The sequence below is a fragment of the Mytilus galloprovincialis genome, chromosome 6 (assembly GCF_965363235.1).
Source record: "Mytilus galloprovincialis chromosome 6, xbMytGall1.hap1.1, whole genome shotgun sequence".
In the NCBI taxonomy this organism is placed as follows: Eukaryota; Metazoa; Mollusca; class Bivalvia; order Mytilida; family Mytilidae; genus Mytilus; species Mytilus galloprovincialis.
In genome coordinates, this window is record NC_134843.1 from 100,706,583 (window position 1) to 100,726,850 (window position 20,268).

The 20,268-nt window shown below is 35.9% G+C and overlaps 1 protein-coding gene across 3 annotated transcripts in view; it reads right to left on the reverse strand.

The window, feature by feature from the left end:
* LOC143080959 (uncharacterized) overlaps positions 1 to 20,268 on the reverse strand; it is a 134,159-nt gene that overhangs the window by 66,456 nt on the left and 47,435 nt on the right. For all 3 annotated transcript variants that reach the window (XM_076257158.1, XM_076257160.1, XM_076257159.1), the window contains 14 exons: positions 16,159 to 20,190; positions 14,433 to 14,547; positions 13,805 to 13,950; positions 8,824 to 8,953; positions 7,447 to 7,640; positions 6,587 to 6,701; positions 5,976 to 6,142; positions 5,325 to 5,439; positions 4,871 to 5,052; positions 4,051 to 4,165; positions 3,409 to 3,572; positions 2,740 to 2,854; positions 1,051 to 1,238; positions 384 to 495 (listed from right to left, as the gene is read on the reverse strand). In XM_076257158.1, the coding sequence (XP_076113273.1) occupies positions 384 to 495; positions 1,051 to 1,238; positions 2,740 to 2,854; positions 3,409 to 3,572; positions 4,051 to 4,165; positions 4,871 to 5,052; positions 5,325 to 5,439; positions 5,976 to 6,142; positions 6,587 to 6,701; positions 7,447 to 7,640; positions 8,824 to 8,953; positions 13,805 to 13,950; positions 14,433 to 14,547; positions 16,159 to 20,190 (5,890 nt within the window). The remainder of the gene's footprint in view (positions 1 to 383; positions 496 to 1,050; positions 1,239 to 2,739; positions 2,855 to 3,408; positions 3,573 to 4,050; positions 4,166 to 4,870; positions 5,053 to 5,324; positions 5,440 to 5,975; positions 6,143 to 6,586; positions 6,702 to 7,446; positions 7,641 to 8,823; positions 8,954 to 13,804; positions 13,951 to 14,432; positions 14,548 to 16,158; positions 20,191 to 20,268) is intronic.

Consider the following 20,268-nt stretch of genomic DNA (forward strand, 5'->3'; position numbering starts at 1 on the left):
TACCATCCATACAGGTACATTTATAATCACACTGTTCGTTAAATCTTTGACCTACCTGTCTATACATCTATAGAATCCAGAGTTACCATCCATACAGGTACATTTATAATCACACTGTTCGTTAAATCTGACTTACCTGTCTATACATCTATAGATTCCAGAGTTACCATCCATACAGGTACATTTATAATCACACTGTTCGTTAAATCTGACTTACCTGTCTATACATCTATAGATTCCAGAGTTACCATCCATACAGGTACATATATAATCACACTGTTCGTTAAATTTTTGACTTACCTGTCTTTACATCTATAGAATCCAGAGTTACCATCCATACAGGTACATATATAATCACACTGTTCGTTAAATTTTTGACTTACCTGTCTATACATCTATAGAATCCAGAGTTACCATCCATACAGGTACATTTATAATCACACTGGTCGTTAAATCTTTGACTTGGTTGGTACAGCTGACCTTTGTACTGACAACCTACAAGAGAAAAAATAATTATTTGGTTCTTAAACTTTAATCCAAGATCAATGGTCACACATAAAGTACATCTCTACCATGGTGAAGTGGATAGTCACAATATTTTATACATGCATAATTTACATAAATATACTAATAACAACATGGGTACATAATTTTTCGCACACAATATATACTTATTTGTGCAATTTAAGTCATAATAAAAATAATGAAAGAAGTTGTTACTTCAAATTTCAGAATCAGTCTTATTCTTTATTACATCCCTTTTTCTTGTTTTCCTGTTATTTTTTATACATGTAATGCCTTTTATATTTCATTTCCTAAACTTTACCCAATATCATAGCTTTTCTGTTTTATTTATCTTTCTCTTGTTAACAACATTTCATTTTCTAGTTGCTTTTATTTCTGAAATTTTGATATTTCCTTATTATATTCCATTTTCTTAATATTATGTTCCAATTTTTTTTTATTCAACATTTTAGTCATTTCATGTTATTCTTATACATTTTATTTTCCTTGTTTTTCTCTCCTGAAATTTCAGTAATATTTCTTTACCTATTAAGTTCGGTACTTTTCCAGTTCCAGTTATGATACCAGGTTGAGGCATTTGTGGTGTGATAACTCCTGGTGTAGGAGGGATACTTGGTACAACAATAGGACAGTATGGTACTTCACAGCATGATGGGTCTTTGGGATCTGGTTTTAAAGAGCAACCAGCTGGTACATTAGAATACTTAGAACACCTGAAATTTAAAAAAAATACACAATTGGCTTTTAATTGTCCCATGTATCATAAAATCCAGTCAAACTAGATTAATGACTTTACTTAAAAATACAAGTTACAAAACTGTGTTTGCAAATCTGTTATTGTAAAGTTCTGTGGCTGAAATAGACATTCAAATGGTTTTTTTTTAATGATTTTTTAATGATTTTGCTCAATGTCTAAAATTTCAATGATGTTGAACATACAGACTTTTCAATTGAAATATATAAATAAAATCTTCTATTGTTTATTAGTTTTTGTACTATCTGTGCTGGGTAATTGGCCATTTATTATATATACATATATAAAACTGTAAGTAAAATTTAAAATTGAGAATGGAAATGGGGAATGTGTCAAAGAGACAACAACCCGACCAAATAAAAAACAACAGCAGAGGGTCACCAACAGGTCTTCAATGTAGCGAGAAATTCCCGCACCCGGAGGCGTCCTTCAGCTGGCCCCTAAACAAATATATACTAGTCCAGTGATAATGAACGCCATACTAATTTCCAAATTGTACACAAGAAACTAAAATTAAAATAATACAAGACTAACAAAGGCCAGAGGCTCCTGACTTGGGACAGGCGCAAAAATGCGGCGGGGTTAAATGACTGTTAGTGACTTATATAATTTGGTGCAATCATTTTGTTTTTGCAAAATGGAGTAGTTTAGTCTGAGGTAATACATGATCAATCTACTCAATCAACAAACATAAGAATTACAAATAAAAGCATTTGATTTTTGTTATTCATCTAAATGAATTTGACTTTAAAAATAGTAAACCAACATAGAACAAGTAAATTAATAATCAAATCTTCTGATTAGTCAAAAGTAAAATCACTAAAAATTCTGAACTTTGAGAAAAGATCAAAATGGAAAGTCCCTAATAAAATGGCAAAATTTAAAGTTCAAACCATCAAACAAATGGATAACAACTGTCATATAGTTATCAACGGTACCAGGATTATAATTTAATATGCCATACCAGCGTTTTGTCTACATAAGACTCATCAGTGACGCTCAGATCAAAACAGTTATAAAGCTAAACAAGTACAAAGTTGAATTGAGGACCCATACATGGCTAAGGTCATCTATTCCTAGGATAAGAAAATCCTTAGTTTTTTTGAAAAACAAATCAAAGTTTTGTAACATGAAAAACAAGAATGTGTTCATAGAACACGGATGCCCAACTTGCACTATCATTTTTCTGTGTTTAGTGGACAGTAAAATTGGGGGAAAAACTTTAATTTGACATTACGTTTAGAAAGATCATATCATAGGAAACATGTGTACTAAGTTTTAAGTTGATTTGACTTCAACTTCATCAAAATCTACCTTGACCAAAAACTTAAACCTGAAGTGGGATGAACGGACGAACGAACGAACGAACGAACGGATTGACAAACAGACGCACAGGCCAGAAAACATAATACAATCGTAGGTGGGGTATAAAATAAAAAAAGTTTTAAAGATATTATTACCTTGGTTGACATCTATAATATCCTGTTGAAGCATCTTCACAGACACAGACCGAGTTACATCCATCATACCATTGCTGACTTTGTTTGTATAATTGTCCATTGTATAAACATAAATCTATAAATAAAACACAACATTATAACCACAAACACACGGAGAGTTACATCCATCATACCATTGCTGACTTTGTTTGTATAATTGTCCATTGTATAAACATAAATCTATGAATAAAGCACAGCAATATAACAAAAATATTGATCTAACAAGAATGTGTTCCTAGTACACAGATGCCCCATCATTTTCTATGTTCAATGGACCATGGAAATGAGGAAAAAACTCTAATTTGGCAATAAAATTAGAAAGATCATATCATAGGGAACATGTGTACTAAGTGTCAAGTTGATCGGATTTCAACTTCATCAAAAAGTACCTCGACCAAAAACTTTAACCTCAAGCTGGACAGACAGACAGACAAATGAAGGAACTGACACACATACCAAAAAACAATGCCCATAAATTGGGCATAACAATCGGTAAAGGAATTTGAAAACCTATGATTGTTTGGGCATAACAATCGGTAAAGGAATTTGAAAACCTATGATTGTTTGAAAGTTTCTATCTACAAGACAAAAATGTTGTTCTATAAGATCTGAGGACTGTTTTATACTAACCTTTAGGTTTTGGTCCAGCTGTTGGTACCAGTCCAGAAGGCCCAGGGGTTGGTACTTGGGTGGTGCCATACTGTGTAGGTGTACAGTATGACATCTGACAACATTTATTATTTGGATCTTGTGTCATTGAACAGTATGCTGGCAGTGGTGGGTATCTTGGACATCTGTAGAAAACATTATATATAACCCAATGAAACTGTATAAACATAAATCAACTTTAATAAGTAATGTTTTTGTGAATGGTCTACAGACACAATGGAGAGTAAATATTTTCTTTGGTCTCAATCATATATATAACCCTATATTAATTATATAAACTGACAGTGTAATTTTTAAAACAAGATACCCGCATGACGATTGTGGCCAAGTTTGGTTAAATTTTTCACAATGGTTTCAGAGAAGATTTTTGTAAAAGTTAACAGACGAGGGAGGGCAGACAACGACACTGATGACAGATGCCAAATGATGAGTAAAGTTTACTTGCCCCGTTTAGCCAGGTGAGCTAAAAAGTTATAATAATAACAAATTATTTATTGCTAAAAAAAGATCCATATCGATATCTTAATAAAGAAACCTGAAATATGCATATAAAAGTAATTTTCATTTTTAAATATGTTGCTCAAGGATGTTTGTATAACTTACTTGTCTGTACACGAGAATCGTCCTGAGCTGGCATCCACACACTCACATGAGTAAGTACAACCATCATCCCAAGTCTGTCCTTGTTTGTATATACCACCTTTGTATACACACACATCTGAGCAAAAGAAATCAAGAGCATTTAGATAGGTAAGGTAATTTATAGTGTGTTTCATTTATGTGGCTGTACTTAGAATATATACATAAAACATGTATTATCAATAAACAGAAAGTTGTTGAGCAATGTATAATTGAAAAGTGATGATTGTGAAAAGACATTACACAGTATAACATGCTCACATGACGCTTTCTACCAGAGTACCAAGTTTCAGGTATTTAAAATTCAGGAGCTGTAGATTGTATCCCAGATAAAAATAAACAAAATTTCAAAGATGGAAATACCTTCATATCTCCTTATTCTAAAAATGGCAGCAGCAACTGATGAGGTCATGAAATTTAAGGTGTTTAAAAGACGATGGTAGTTCTATACAATTATTGGAATATTTACCTTGTGGTAAAACATAAATTGATTCAATATAACATGAGAATATTTACCTTGTGGTAAAACATAAATTGATTCAATATAACATGAGAATATTTACCTTGTGGTAAAACATAAATTGATTCAATATAACATGAGAATATTTACCTTGTGGTAAAACATAAATTGATTCAATATAACATGAGAATATTTACCTTGTGGTAAAACATAAATTGATTCAATATAACATGAGAACAGTTGGCATCTAGTTGTGATTTTTATTAAAAATATAAAATAAAAAACCAACAACATTTTGCCTTAGGAAGAATGTCTACTACTCACCTCTTTTGCCAATTACGGGAGGGTTGAGTTGTGGCTGTATGAATACAGTTCCCTTAGTACCATTGACAACCTGTGTAGGAATAGTGGCGTTAGGACTGATACATGATGGAACCTCACAACATGGGTCTTTTGGATCTGTTACATATGTACAGCTGGCAGGCAGTGCTGGGTAGATTGGACATCTGAAAAGGAATGCAGACATGTAGGTGACATGTAAGGTATGTACGTCAATGAAACTGCTACTGATTGACACAACTAAAACAAATGGAAATATATAAAACATTTTAAAATTGGTTTCTAAAAATTTAATCTTTGTATCATCGGGATACCTTTTTTCTATAGTTGCTTTAACAATCTGTTTGAAATTTTTTCCTAAATGTTTTTGGTTATATAAATTGTAATTTAAAAATATAATGTAGAATAAGATTCATTAAGCAATTTAGTTTTTCAGTACCTTTCATTACAATTAATGAGTCCAGATTTAGCATCATCACATCTACATGTCATATCACAACCTGACTGCCATGTCTGTCCTTGTCTATATAATATACCATTGTAAATACAGAAATCTGAAAAGAGACAAATACGTCGAGTCAATGGCACCTCTAATGTATATTGTCTGTAACAAATAGTTGTGTTTTGGATAAGGAATTAGTGAATACCTAGTTTGCTATAGTATGTCAGAATTCGGTTAGACGTTTTCCATATATAAATGTGAACAATATCAACATACAATGCTACAGTAATATTGGCTATTTGGTGTCGAAGGCCATACTTTGAGTGATAATGGTTTACTTTTTACACATTGTGACTTGGATGGAGGGTTGTCTCATTGGCACTCATACCACATCTTCTTATTTATTAATCTTTCTCCTCGACATTTACTTACAAAGGACACATTCATGTCATTAATATGGTATGTTATAGATCAAATAATCATCCTTTAAAATTATCAGTATGTTTCACTCCCTAAATAGATTTGTATTGCTCCTCCTGGTAAACTCATTATTTGTTGAATTATACTAGCAAATCAGTAATACCTATCTTTAAAGGAAAGAACTTATAAGTCCAGTCATGAATACTTTTTCTAGGATAATATACTAACCTACAGTAGGTGCTGTTGTTGGTCCCTGTGATGGTGGAGACACAGTAGATGGACCTAGGTATGGAGCAGCTGTTGGTACTAATCCACAAACTGGTTTCTCACAACAAGGGTTTTGTGAATCGTATACCATCTGACAGGTGGGTGGTAGATTTGGATATCTCTTGCATCTAATGGTAAACCAGAAATAATTATTTGACAAAAAATCTAATTTATGCTATCAGTTTGACATTATAAATAATTCAATTGTAAATGATTGCAATTAGATTTATCACAGATTTAATGCAGTCAGTTCATCAGCATATGGAAAAATTCAAAGTAAACAGGAAGTCGGTATCTGACAGTTCTGAAAAGTATTCATACAATAACATTACATTATTTACTGTCAAGTGGCTGACCAAATATGGAGTCATTCTGTTCTGTTGTTTGTCTATTTCTTTACTTTTTTAACGGTAAGGTATATTTTCCAGCAGAGGATGCAAAGAATAAAGTTTTTAACATTTATATCAAACCTATAAGATAAATACAAAATACAAAACATAGGGAAACAGATAATAAACCCTGTTGATCCACATGCACATCAAACTTTTGTATTTGAAATATTTTATACATACTTGTCTGTACACTGGAACTGTCCCATTTTACCATCAACACATTCACAATCAAATGAACAACCATCCTGCCATTTCTGTCCCTGAGTGTACTGTTTACCCTTGTATACACATACAGCTACAATGAGAAAATTAACTTGGAGTTTTATACTATAAAGTTCTATTTAATACTGTATTGAAATAGTATGTAGACTTATACACACACAAAGTACTAGAATTATTTTATTTCTTAACAAATTGTGGTTATCAAAATGAAAGCTATAGGAAGCAGTATGTGCTTTTCCTTAGTCAGGAGCCTGTAATTCAGTTTGTGGTTTGTTGCTGTATATCATATTTATTTCTTTGTTTTAAAAATTAATCAGGTGGTAAGTTTTCTCATTTCAATTAATTGACATTTCTCATTTCAGTCTATTTATAACTGACCACACAGTATGGGTTATGTTCATTGTTGAAGTTCATACACCTATAGTTGTAAATTTAGTAGTTTGGTCTCTAGTAGAAAGTTGTCTCATTGAAAATCATACAAAATCTTGTTTATAGTATTATATTCAATTATGATCTTTAAATTGTTTACTAGGTAGAAAAGCATCTTTAATGAAAATTTAAATACAAGAAACTAGATCTTTGATAATGACCTCCCCTATTCAGCTACAATATTTGAATGACACATTGTATCAGATCAGGGTTACCTTTAAACATGAGGTGATTAAAGTTTTGAACGACCTTGACTGGTTTTACAGCCCTTGCATGTTTGGCCAATTCTACAATAAAGTTACCCTTTGGAGCTATTGTAGGTTTACCCGGAAAAACAGTGGATGGGAGCAGAGTACCAGTACTGGGTTACCTTTATACACTAAACTTACCCTTTGGAGCTATTGTAGGTTTACCCGGTACAACAGTGGGTGGGGGAAGAGTACCAGTACCAGTAATGGTTCCCTGTACACCTTGGATATTTGTTGTATTTTTGTTGTTGCAATCAGGAGCTTGACAACATTGTGGGTCTCTACTATCAGGTACCATTACACAGTTAGGGCCTAGGTTAGAGTACTTAGCACATCTGAAATATATATAAACAAGATAAGTAAACTGTACTGTTTCCTCATAGTTCAGGCCAACAAAAGTGATGTTTAAATGTATATGCTATTTTAAGATAATTTAAATGTACATTGTATATGCAATTTTAAGATAGAATGAAATTTAAAACAGTGTGGCTGTGGCCATTGAGTGACACATTAAATTCATCCACTGACTGGGACAATTTAGGTGAACGTTTGTATGTAACGACCACTGCTCACTATGTACTTTTTAAAGACACTTAAACTATGGGGTCACCAAAGGTTCTCAACACCTTAATAAAGTAATTCGAAAAATTAATCAGAAATAAAACGATGTTTTGATTGATATCAATTATATAAATCAAAACATAAAGGTTATTCCTGATTAATTTTTCGAATTATTTTATAATTAAAGGCGTTAAGAAACCTTTGTTGACCCCACAGTTTAAATGTCTATCGTAGGTACGTCGTGAACAGTGGTCGTTACAGACAAACGTTCACGTAAATTGTCCCAGTCAATGGATGAATTTAATGTGTCAATCAATGGCCACAGCCACACTGTTTTGAATTTCATTCTAATTCTCAAAATGGTATGTCACTCAATACATAAATCCAGCGCTGTCTGCAAGTTTTTGCTCGAAGCTTTGTGTATTAGTTTCATAAAATGTGGGTAAGGAAAACTTAAAGTAAGAACGCAGAAAAAAAATAAAAATCAATTTTCCAAGTTTTGAAGGGGCATAACTCTTTGGTCTTGAATGTAATTAAGTTGCTCATTGCCCAAATTCCAACTTTGTCTGCGAGGTTCAGTTCTTAACATTGTGTATGAGGTACAAAAAATTTGGTTAGGAAAACTTTAGTGTTAAGGGTGTGGGGAAACAAAGATTCTTTTAATTACGATCTTGGAGTGAAGAAACTCATATGGGACCTACCATGAACAGTCAATGGTAACACTTTATACCCCGATTGCCATAGCAACAGGAGCATAAAAAAATCAAATTTAAAATCACCTCTTAAATTTGGATGCCAAATGTTTTAAGAACTTTAAAGGTCTGCAAATTTGCAAAAAAGTAAACTTTGCTCTTCTCAAATTACCTCAAATGTAACCGATTTATTATTTGGAGACTGAACAATTTGCTACCATGCAGATTTGATTTTTTTAACAAAAAAATCTCCATAAAATATTACCTGTCTTGACAGCTATAGAATCCCATCTTGGCATCTTGACAAACACATACTTTGTCACAGTCATCATACCATTTCTGTCCCTGGGTGTATACATTACCCTTGTATAAACAAGCATTGATGTCAGGCTTGGCTACAAGTATAAAATCAAATTTATACATTATCCTTATATAAAGAAGCATTGATGTCAGGCTTGGCTACAAGTATAAAATCAAAAGTAATTTATACATTACTCTTGTATAAAGAAGCATTGATGTCAGGCTTGGCTACAAGTATAAAATCAAAAGTAATTTACACGTTATCCTTGTATAAACAAGCAACAATGTCAGGCTTGGCTACAAGTAAAAAATCAAAATACTGTTATCACATACATGCTAACTTCCGTTTAGTTGCATTCAGTTAAAAAGTATTAACCCTTACCATGCTGTGACTGTCTTATGACAGGCTCACCCAATCAACCATTATTTGGTCCCAATGGTTCTCCTTACATTTAGACGTCAACCTGAGGCTATCTATTGTCATGTTTCTCATGCTTAAGTTGCGTTTTGAGCTCAAATACGAACTTTGAAAATTTAAATCAGATAAAACTGTTTATTGTGAAGTATAAAATTCCATTGGGTGTCTTTTACAGGAAGTACAGAGGCCTAAAACTTTCAAAAATAGTGCAAACCTGTAGGCATATATCTGCAGATCATAATTATTATTGAAATAAAGCATAGGACATGATTACTTCTGGTTTTATCTCTAGTTGAAGTCAAAAATCAGAATCACTCCCACCTACGAACTGTTGGGATTGGTGTTTTCACTTGGGTCCACTCTACATGCAGACTACAGCTTGCTACCTCTTTCATATTTAATAATATTAAATATGAAAGAATGACATTATTAGAGAGTGAAAACATAGAAACTGTATGGTTTAAGATTTTTCCAAAACACACAGAAACATTTTTATTATGTTTTGTATACAGACCACCTAATAGCCAAACCTCTTGGTATACTTATTTTGAAAATGAGGTTGTAAATGGCTTATCTATAAATGATAATATATTGCTAATGGGCGATTTTAATATTGATTTTTTGAAGCCTCTTCCTTCTAAATGGTCAACTTTTATTACAACATATGGTCTTCATCAAATGGTGGTTGACCCTACTAGAGTTACTTCTTCTAGTGTCACTTTAATTGATCATATTTACAGTACAAATCCAACAAATCTTATCAATGTAATAGTACCATCATACGCTCCAGGTGATCATTATCCTGTTAGCTGTACTGTAAACAAATTTGCGAAGCTTATTAAAGACAAATCAGATTCACATTTTGAGATCAAATACAGAAACTTCAAAACATTTAATGATGAAATGTTTTTACAAGATTTGTCAAATCAACCATTCGATATAATACAGGAAATCAATGATCCAAACGAAGCAATGGACATGTGGTATTACTTACTTGTCAATGTATTAGATAAACATGCACCTGTTGTTACTAGACGTGTAAAAAATAAATATCAACCTGAATGGTATACTAATGAAATTGGTAAATTAAAATTCCAAAGAGATTATTTTCACAAAAAGAAAGACACTGAAAATTATAAAAAATATAGGAATAAAACTAGTGAACAAATCCGTTCTGCAAAAGCAAAATATTTTATGGATGCAATAGATAACGATAAAAACTGTAAAATTCTTTGGAGGCATTTGAAGGATATGAATTCAACAACTAAACAGGAAATTGACATTTTAACACACGAAGGAAAAGTACTTATAAACAAAAATGATATTGCTAACTGCTTGAATAATCATTTTAGAACAGTAGGTGAGAAGCTTATTTCAAATCCTCACCAAAGTTTTAAATCTGAGAAAATTAATAACTATGTCAATTCAAAAATAATTGATGATACTAAATTCTCATTATATACTGTCACAAATGACGAGGTTCTACAAGGTCTAAAAAATCTAGACACAACTAAATCAACTGGAACTGATGGAGGTGGACCAAGAATTTTAAAACTATCAAGGTCGATTGTAGCAAGCCCCCTTGCTCACATAATAAACCTTAGTTTATGTACAGGATTATTTCCTAACATATTAAAATCTGCTAAAGTTGCTCCCATATTTAAAGGAGGGGATAAAACAGACCCAAACAATTATCGACCCATTTCGATTTTACCCACTGTGTCCAAGTTATTTGAAAAGACTGTCTTTAAACAACTATATCTATTCTTAACCACACACAAATTATTAATACAACAGCAGTCTGGATTTAGAGAAAAACATTCTTGCCATACAGCACTCATTAAAATAATTGATAAATGGTTAGAAGAATTGGACAATGGAAATTTTACCGCCATTCTCTTTTTAGATTTTAAAAAGGCTTTTGATACGGTAAATCACAATATACTTTTATCAAAACTCAAATTATACAAATGTGATGACCACTCTGTAAAATGGTTTTCATCGTACCTTTCTCAGAGAATGCAAAAAGTTAAGTTAGGAACCACTGAATCAGAATATCAAACTGTGACTTTTGGAGTTCCTCAAGGTTCTATACTTGGACCTATATTGTTCCTCATTTATATAAATGACTTACCATTAACCTTAGAATATACAGAATCTGATCTATATGCTGATGATACAACTTTACATTTGTCATATAAATCTATTGTAAATTTAAATATGTGTTTGAATAAAGACTTAGACAATGTTATTAAATGGTGTAAAGAAAATGATATGACGATATAAAATAGCAAGAAATCAAAATGTATGCTTGTTGGATCAGACAGAAAACTGGTAAACTGTAATGAATGTTTATGTGTTTTATCACAAGATAATATCGCTTTAGATAATGTTGAAGTTGAAAAACTTCTCGGAATTCATATTGATAAAAACCTATCATGGTCAATTCAAATTGATAAAATATGCGAAACTATTTCAACCAGAATATATTTGTTAAAAAGGTTGAAACGTTATTTACCATTAAAGGGTCTTATTCTTTTTTACAATAGCTATATATTACCCATTATTGACTACTGTTGTACAGTATGGGGTCTCACCACACACATTAATCTGGAGAGGATACATAAGCTCCAAAAACGTGCTGCAAGATTAGTTTTATCTGTTCCTTTTGATTTTCCATCAACAGTAATGTTTAAAAAACTTGCATGGATGACTATATTTACGAGGATACACTATTTTCAAGCTGTGTTAATGTTTAAGTGTATGAATGGTCTAGCACCTGATTATCTATCTATTAAATTTACTGCTTGTGCTGATCTTTATAATTATTGTCTGAGGTCGACAACATCAGGACTTCTCCAAGTACCAAGACCTAATTCTGATTTTTTAAAAAGAACATTTAAATATTCTGGTCTTATTACCTGGAATAATTTACCAAATAATATTAAAGAAATAGACAATTTAGATACATTTAAGACCAACTGTTCAAACTATTTTCTAACTGAACAGAATAAAGATGCACGAAACTAATGTATATTTTTTCTTCTTCTACTGAATGCATATATGTGCTTATTCAATATTTAAGCTGCTATATTTAACTGTATTATGTATTTTATTTTGTATGTATTTTTGTCCGTTTTCTATTTGTATTAATTGAAGGCCTCATGGAAGATTAACATGTAATTGTTAAATGTGTTACCTTCGTTAAATAAAGAATTTTTTTATTATTATTATAGCATCAATCGGTTTTCTGGGTCAAGAAATAGGATGAATAATCGTCAAAATTGAGGTTTTCTGCATATAATGACCAACTTGGCCAAGCACTCACCTGTTACTGGAGGTATTTGTGTACTAGGACCTAGATATGGTGCAGGTGTTGGTGTCAGCCCACCATGGCCTATAACTCACCTGTTACTGGAGGTGTTTGTGTACTAGGACCTAGATATGGTGCAGGTGTTAATGTCAGCCCAGCATGGCATATAACTCACCTGTTACTGGAGGTATTTGTGTACTAGGACCTAGATATGGTGCAGGTGTTGTTGTCAGCCCAGCATGGCCTATAACTCACCCGTTACTGGAGGTATTTGTGTACTAGGACCTAGATATGGTGCAGGTGTTAATGTCAGCCCAGCATGGCCTATAACTCACCTGTTACTGGAGGTATTTGTGTACTAGGACCTAGATATGGTGCAGGTGTTGGTGTCAGCCCAGCATGGCCTATAACTCACCTGTTACTGGAGGTGTTTGTGTACTAGGACCTAGATATGGTGCAGGTGTTAATGTCAGCCCAGCATGGCCTATAACTCACCTGTTACTTGAGGTATTTGTGTACTAGGACCTAGATATGGTGCAGGTGTTGGTGTCAGCCCAGCATGGCCTATAACTCACCTGTTACTGGAGGTATTTGTGTACTAGGACCTAGATATGGTGCAGGTGTTAATGTCAGCCCAGCATGCCCTATAACTCACCTGTTACTGGAGGTATTTGTGTACTAGGAACTAGATATGGTGCAGGTGTTGGTGTCAGCCCAGCATGGCCTATAACTCACCTGTTACTGGAGGTATTTGTGTACTAGGACCTAGATATGGTGCAGGTGTTAATGTCAGTCAAACATGACCTATAACTCACCTGTTACTGGAGGTGTTTGTGTACTAGGACCTAGATATGGTGCAGGTGTTAATGTCAGCCCAGCATGGCCTATAACTCACCTGTTACTGGAGGTATTTGTGTACTAGGACCTAGATATGGTGCAGGTGTTGGTGTCAGCCCAGCATGGCCTATAACTCACCTGTTACTGGAGGTATTTGTGTATTAGGACCTAGATATGGTGCAGGTGTTAATGTCAGCCCAGCATGCCCTATAACGCACCTGTTACTGGAGGTATTTGTGTACTAGGAACTAGATATGGTGCAGGTGTTGGTGTCAGCCCAGCATGGCCTATAACTCACCTGTTACTGGAGGTATTTGTGTACTATGACCTAGATATGGTGCAGGTGTTAATGTCAGTCAAACATGACCTATAACTCACCTGTTACTGGAGGTGTTTGTGTACTAGGACCTAGATATGGTGCAGGTGTTGGTGTGGGCTGTGCACAGGAAGGAATCATACAACATGAATCTTTAGGATCAATGGTGAGTCGACAGCTGGCTGGGACATCTGTGTAGGTTGGACACCTGTAATACAGAATGCATATGCATCATTGTGGTGAATAAGTTAAATTGACTTGAATTAAATGCTGATTTGTTGTTTTAAGTACTTCCAGATTCTAAATAACATTCATACAAACAAATGGGTGGATCATTAATATAAATCAAAACTATATAGATTTTCTAATGTTTTTGATAAATAGGCCATTTAATTTCACAATACATGTCTATCAATTCTTTCACTTTTGAAGACATGACTTTAGAGTTAAATTTGTTTTATATTTTTAACAATCAACAAACTACTTATTTTTCAAAGGAATTACATAAAATAAAACAAACAAACAAACCCCAAAAAAATCCAAATTCTAATCATTTCAAACTGTTTAATATAAAATGTCTGCACAATGTATGATGATATATTTAAAAAAGGGATCATCAATTCTATTCAAACATCACATCATTAACATGGAAGTGCCTACTTACAGTGTGGACTATAAATAGAATGTTACCTTTCTTTACATTGATAGCTGCCTTTCATATCATCCATACATTCACATTTGTACTGACATCCATCTTCCCATTTATCTCCCTCCTTATAGGATACACCTTTGTACATACACGACTCTGAAAAAACATGTTAATAAATTACATATAGAATTATATAGAAGTAAAACATCACTTTTTACAATCTAAAAAAGATCTTTACCATGAGAATAGGTGACATCAGGGTCTTTACCAAGAGAATAGGTGACATTCGGGTCTTTACCATGAGAATAGGTGTCGTAAGGGTCTTCACCATGAGAAAAGGTGACATTAAGGTCTTTACCATGATAATAGGTGACATTAGGGTCTTTACTATGAGAATGTGTGACATTAGTCTTTACCATGAGAAAAGGTGACATTAGGGTCTTTACTATGAGAATGGGTGACATTAGTCTTTACCATGAGAAAAGGTGACATTAGGGTCTTTACTTTGAGAATAGGTGACATTAGAGTCTTTACCATTAGCATAATGGACATTAGGGTCTTTACCAAAAGAATAGGTGACATTAGGGTCTTTACCATGAGAATAGGTGACATTAGGGTCTTTATTTTTAAATGGTTGACATTAGTTTTTACCATGAGAAAAGGTGACATTAGGGTCTTCACCATGAGAATAGGTGACATTAGGGTCTTTACTATGAGAATAGGTGAAATTAGAGTCTTTACAATAAGAATAGGTGACATTAGGGTCTTTTCCAAGAGAACAGGTGGCATTAGAATCTTTAACATGAGAATAAGTGACATTAGGGTCTTTACCATTAGAATAGGTGACATTTTCTATTTGGTTTATTGTTTGATGTTTTAATTATTTCCAGTGTCTTTTTGTGGTATTTTTTTACTCAGATCAATACTTTGAATGGTATATACCGTTAAAACGTAGTGGTGATTCTATGATTATTTTACATAAAAACAAAAATTTATGAACCAACAACATATAGTTTTTTAAGAAAAATCTATGGAGTAGAACTTTGAAATTTTATGATTTTTAGACAAATTAAAGAAGTTTTTCGCTTACTATATGTGCTTTCTTATACATTTATTTCCCGTGCATGAGGGAGATATGAAGATTTGTTTACCCAAGAATATTCATATTTCACGAGGGCTTTGCCAGAGGGAAATATGATTTTTTCGGGGGTGAGCAAATCTTTATATAAATGAATGTTTTATTCCACTGCCCATAAAATATTAGTTTGCATACATTTTTTTTCTTAATTCACCTGTTTTTGTAACTGAACACGACTTACACATTAATCAACAGTAAGGATCAAAAGTTAATTATAAGTCTTTTTGTTTTAATATAGCGTGTCAATTTTTAACATGATAAAGATTTTTATTATCGCTGTTTGAAAAAAATAATAATTTCAAATCGTTAGGTACATTAACCTCGCACGATGTAGCGCCAACACTTCAGAGGGGAGTATGATCCTCAGAGGGGAATATGAAGATTTGTTCAATGACACGTGGTATAGTCTCGACCAATCAAATATTGTTTAAACTATCAATATGTATAAACAGCAGAATAATAAGAAATATTCCCCTGTTTTGAAAGGTTTCAATCAGAAATATTTAAGAAATTAAAAAATGATAAATAATTATATTTTTTTCCATTTTCAGTTTAGTTCAACGAGCCAAAGGTTACCAAAATATGTGACATAGCCCATTTACTGTTCCCTAACTTTTTAAAATACCTACTTCCATTTACTCCAACACCTTGGCCAGTGATGATACCAGGTATGGCTGTAGGTATTAAATAAGGCTTCTTGGTTGGAGCATTTGTTGGTCCAGGTGTTGGTATCAATCCTTGTGGGAAGGGAAGGTAAGGGGGCAATGTTGGTGCCTTCCCAGGTGCATACGTTTGGCCTGGATACTGAGTTGGTACTTTCCCAGGTGGATAGGTGTAGCCTGGTCCTGGAGTCAAATATGGACCTAATGTTGGCAGTAAATCAGGTGGGAATGGTTTATATGGTGACAATGTTGGTGCAAGTCCTGGTGGATATGTCTGACCTGGATATTGTGTTGGTACTTTCCCAGGGGGATATGTGTAACCTGGTCCTGGTGTCAGATATGGTGATAAAGTTGGCAACAAACCTGTTGGGAAAGGTTTGTATGGTGGCAATGTTGGCTCCTTTCCAGGTTGGTAGGTCTGTCCTGGATACTGAGTTGGGACCTTTCCTGGAGGATATGTGTAGCCTGGCCCTGGTGTTATGTATGGTGACAATGTAGGCCTGAGACCTGGTGGGAATGTTTTATATGGAGACAAAGTTGGAATCTCTCCTGGGAAAGTTGTTGGTGGTACTTTTCCTGGTGGGTAGGTGTAACCTGGTCCTGGTGTTGCATAGGGACCAAGGGTTGGAAATAAATCTGGTGGGAATGGTTTGTTAGGAGACAGTGTTGGTATCTCTCCAGGGAAACTAGTTGGTGGAACTTTGCCTGGTGGGTATGTGTAGCCTGGTCCTGGTGTTCTATAAGGTGAGGCAGTTGGTATCAGACCTGGTGGGAATGGTTTGAATGGTGGCAGTGTTGGAATCTGTCCTGGATACTGAGTCGCTGGGACCTTTCCGGGCGGGTATGTATAGCCTGGTCCTGGTGTCAGATATGGTGATGCTGTTGGATAGAGATCTAATGGGAATGGTTTGTATGGAGGTAATGTTGGTATCTCTCCCGGATAACTTGTTGGTGGTACTTTGCCTGGTGGGTAAGTGTAGCCTGGTCCTGGTGTTCTATAAGGCGAAACAGTCGGTATCAAATCTGGTGGGAACGGTTGATATGGTGGCAATGTTGGAATCTCTCCTGGGAATCTGGTTGGTGGAACTTTTCCTGGTGGGTATGTGTAACCTGGTCCTGGTGTTAAATAAGGTGACAATGTTGGTTGGAGGCCTGGTGGGAAAGTTTGATATGGTGCCAGAGTTGGTTCCTTCCCAGGTTGGTATGTCTGCCCTGGGTATTGTGTAGGTACTCTGCCAGGAGGATACGTGTATCCTGGTCCTGGTGTAACGTACGGTGATAGTGTTGGTAACAGACCTGGAGGATATGGTTTGTTAGGTGCCAGTGTCGGTGCAAGTCCTGGTGGATATGTCTGACCTGGATACTGTGTTGGTACTTTCCCTGGAGGATATGTTACTCCTGGTCCAGGTGTAAGGTATGGTGAAGTTGTTGGAATTAATCCTGGTGGGAATGGTTTAAATGGAGGCAGTGTAGGAATCTGTCCTGGATACTGAGTTGGTGGAACCTTTCCTGGTGGGTATGTGTAGCCGGGTCCTGGAGTCAGGTATGGAGATAATGTTGGTCCAAGTCCTGGTGGGAATGGTTTGTATGGAGCTAATGTTGGAATTTCTCCAGGGAAATTTGTCGGTGGTACTTTGCCTGGTGGGTAAGTGTAGCCAGGTCCTGGTGTGAAATAAGGTCTGATTGTTGGTAACAGATCTGGTGGGAAAGTCTGATATGGTGCTAGTGTTGGTTCCATTCCTGGTTTGAAAGTTTGTCCAGGATACTGTGTTGGGACTTTTCCTGGAGGATAAGTGTAGCCTGGTCCTGGTGTTATATATGGTGCTTTTGTTGGTAACAGATCTAGTGGGAATGGTTGGTATGGTGGCAATGTTGGAATCTCTCCTGGAAATTTGGTTGGTGGAACCTTTCCTGGTGGATATGTGTACCCTGGTCCTGGTGTCAGATAAGGTGACAGAGTTGGTCCTAATCCTTGGGGGAATGGACTCCAAGGTGGCAGGGTTGGTGCTTTCCCAGGTGCAAATGTCTGGCCTGGATATTGAGTTGGTACTTTTCCTGGTGGGTAGGTGTAGCCAGGTCCTGGTGTAAAGTATGGAGCTACTGTTGGTAGTAAATCTGGAGGGAAAGTTTGATATGGTGCCAATGTTGGTTCCATTCCTGGTTTGAATGTCTGTCCAGGATATTGTGTTGGGACTTTTCCGGGCGGGTATGTGTAGCCTGGTCCTGGTGTCAAATATGGTGAAGCTGTTGGCAACAAATCTAGTGGGAACGGCTGATATGGTGGCAATGTTGGAATCTGTCCTGGATACTGTGTCGGTGGAACTTTTCCTGGTGGATATGTGTAGCCTGGTCCTGGTGTGAGGTATGGTGATAAGGTTGGTCCAAGTCCTGGTGGGAAAGTCTGATATGGTGCTAGGGTTGGTTCCTTTCCTGGGGCAAAAGTTTGTCCTGGATACTGAGTGGGAACCTTCCCTGGTGGGTATGTATAGCCTGGTCCTGGAGTGAAATATGGTCTAATTGTTGGGAGAAGACCTGGAGGAAAAGGCTTGTTGGGGGACAACGTTGGTTCTTTTCCAGGTTGGAATGTTTGGCCTGGATACTGAGTTGGGACTTTTCCTGGAGGATAAGTGTAGCCTGGGCCTGGTGTCAGATATGGTGCTACTGTTGGCAACATTCCTGGTGGGAATGGTTTGAATGGCGACAAAGTTGGTATCTCTCCAGGGAAACTGGTTGGTGGTACTTTTCCTGGTGGGTATGTGTAGCCTGGTCCTGGTGTCAAGTACGGTGAAGCTGTTGGCAACAAATCTGTTGGGAAAGGTTTGTATGGTGGCAATGTTGGAATCTCTCCTGGAAAATTGGTTGGTGGTACTTTTCCTGGTGGGTATGTGTAACCTGGTCCTGGTGTTCTATATGGACTTAATGTTGGTAACAAATAGCTAGGATATGGAAGATTAGGTACCAAAGTTGGTTCCTTTCCAGGTTGGTATGTCTGTCCTGGGTATTGAGTTGGTACTTTGCCTGGTGGATAGGTAACTCCTGGTCCTGGTGTTAGATATGGAGACATTGTTGGCCTGAGACCAGGAGGGAATGTCTGATATGGTGCTAATGTTGGTTCCTTTCCTGGTTGGAAGGTCTGTCCAGGATACTGTGTTGGCACTTTCCCTGGTGGATATGTGTAATCTGGTCCAGGGGTTAATAATGGTGACAATGTTGGCAATAATCCTGTAGGGAATGGTTTATATGGTGGCAATGTTGGTTCCTTTCCTGGTTTGAAGGTCTGTCCAGGATATTGTGTAGGTACTTTTCCAGGTGGATATGTATACCCTGGTCCTGGTGTCAGATATGGAGAAATGGTTGGACCCAGTCCTGGTGGGAATGGTTTATAGGGTGCTAGTGTTGGTATTTCTCCAGGATACCTGGTTGGAGGTACCTGTCCAGGGGGATAAGTATATCCTGGTCCTGGTGTTAAATAAGGTGATAGTGTTGGTCCAAGTCCTGGTGGAAATGGTTTATTTGGTTCTAACGTAGGTATCTGTCCTGGAGGGAAAGTCTGACCTGGAAACTGTGTAGGTATCTTATAACCCTGAGGATATGTGTAGCCATAGCCTGGTGTCAAATAGGGTGCCTGTGTTGGCAACAAACCTGGTGGGAAAGGTTTATTAGGTGCCAATGTTGGAGCTTGTCCAGGTTTATATGTCTGACCTGGATACTGTGTTGGCACTTTTCCTGGTGGGTAAGTATATCCTGGTCCTGGGGTTATGTAAGGTGGCTGTGTTGGCATCAGGTCTGGTGGGAATGGTTTAAATGGTGATAAAGTTGGTATCTCTCCAGGGAAACTGGTTGGTGGAACTTTTCCAGGTGGGTATGTGTAGCCTGGTCCTGGTGTCAAGTATGGTCCCATTGTTGGCAGAAGATTTGGTGGGAAAGGTTTATAAGGTGATAGAGTTGGTTCTTTGCCTGGTTGGAAGGTCTGTCCTGGGAACTGTGTTGGTACTCTCCCTGAAAATACATTTACCTTACGTTAAGCATGATTTTATTGCATATCTTTATCATATGTTTCCTTTTACAAAATTCTTT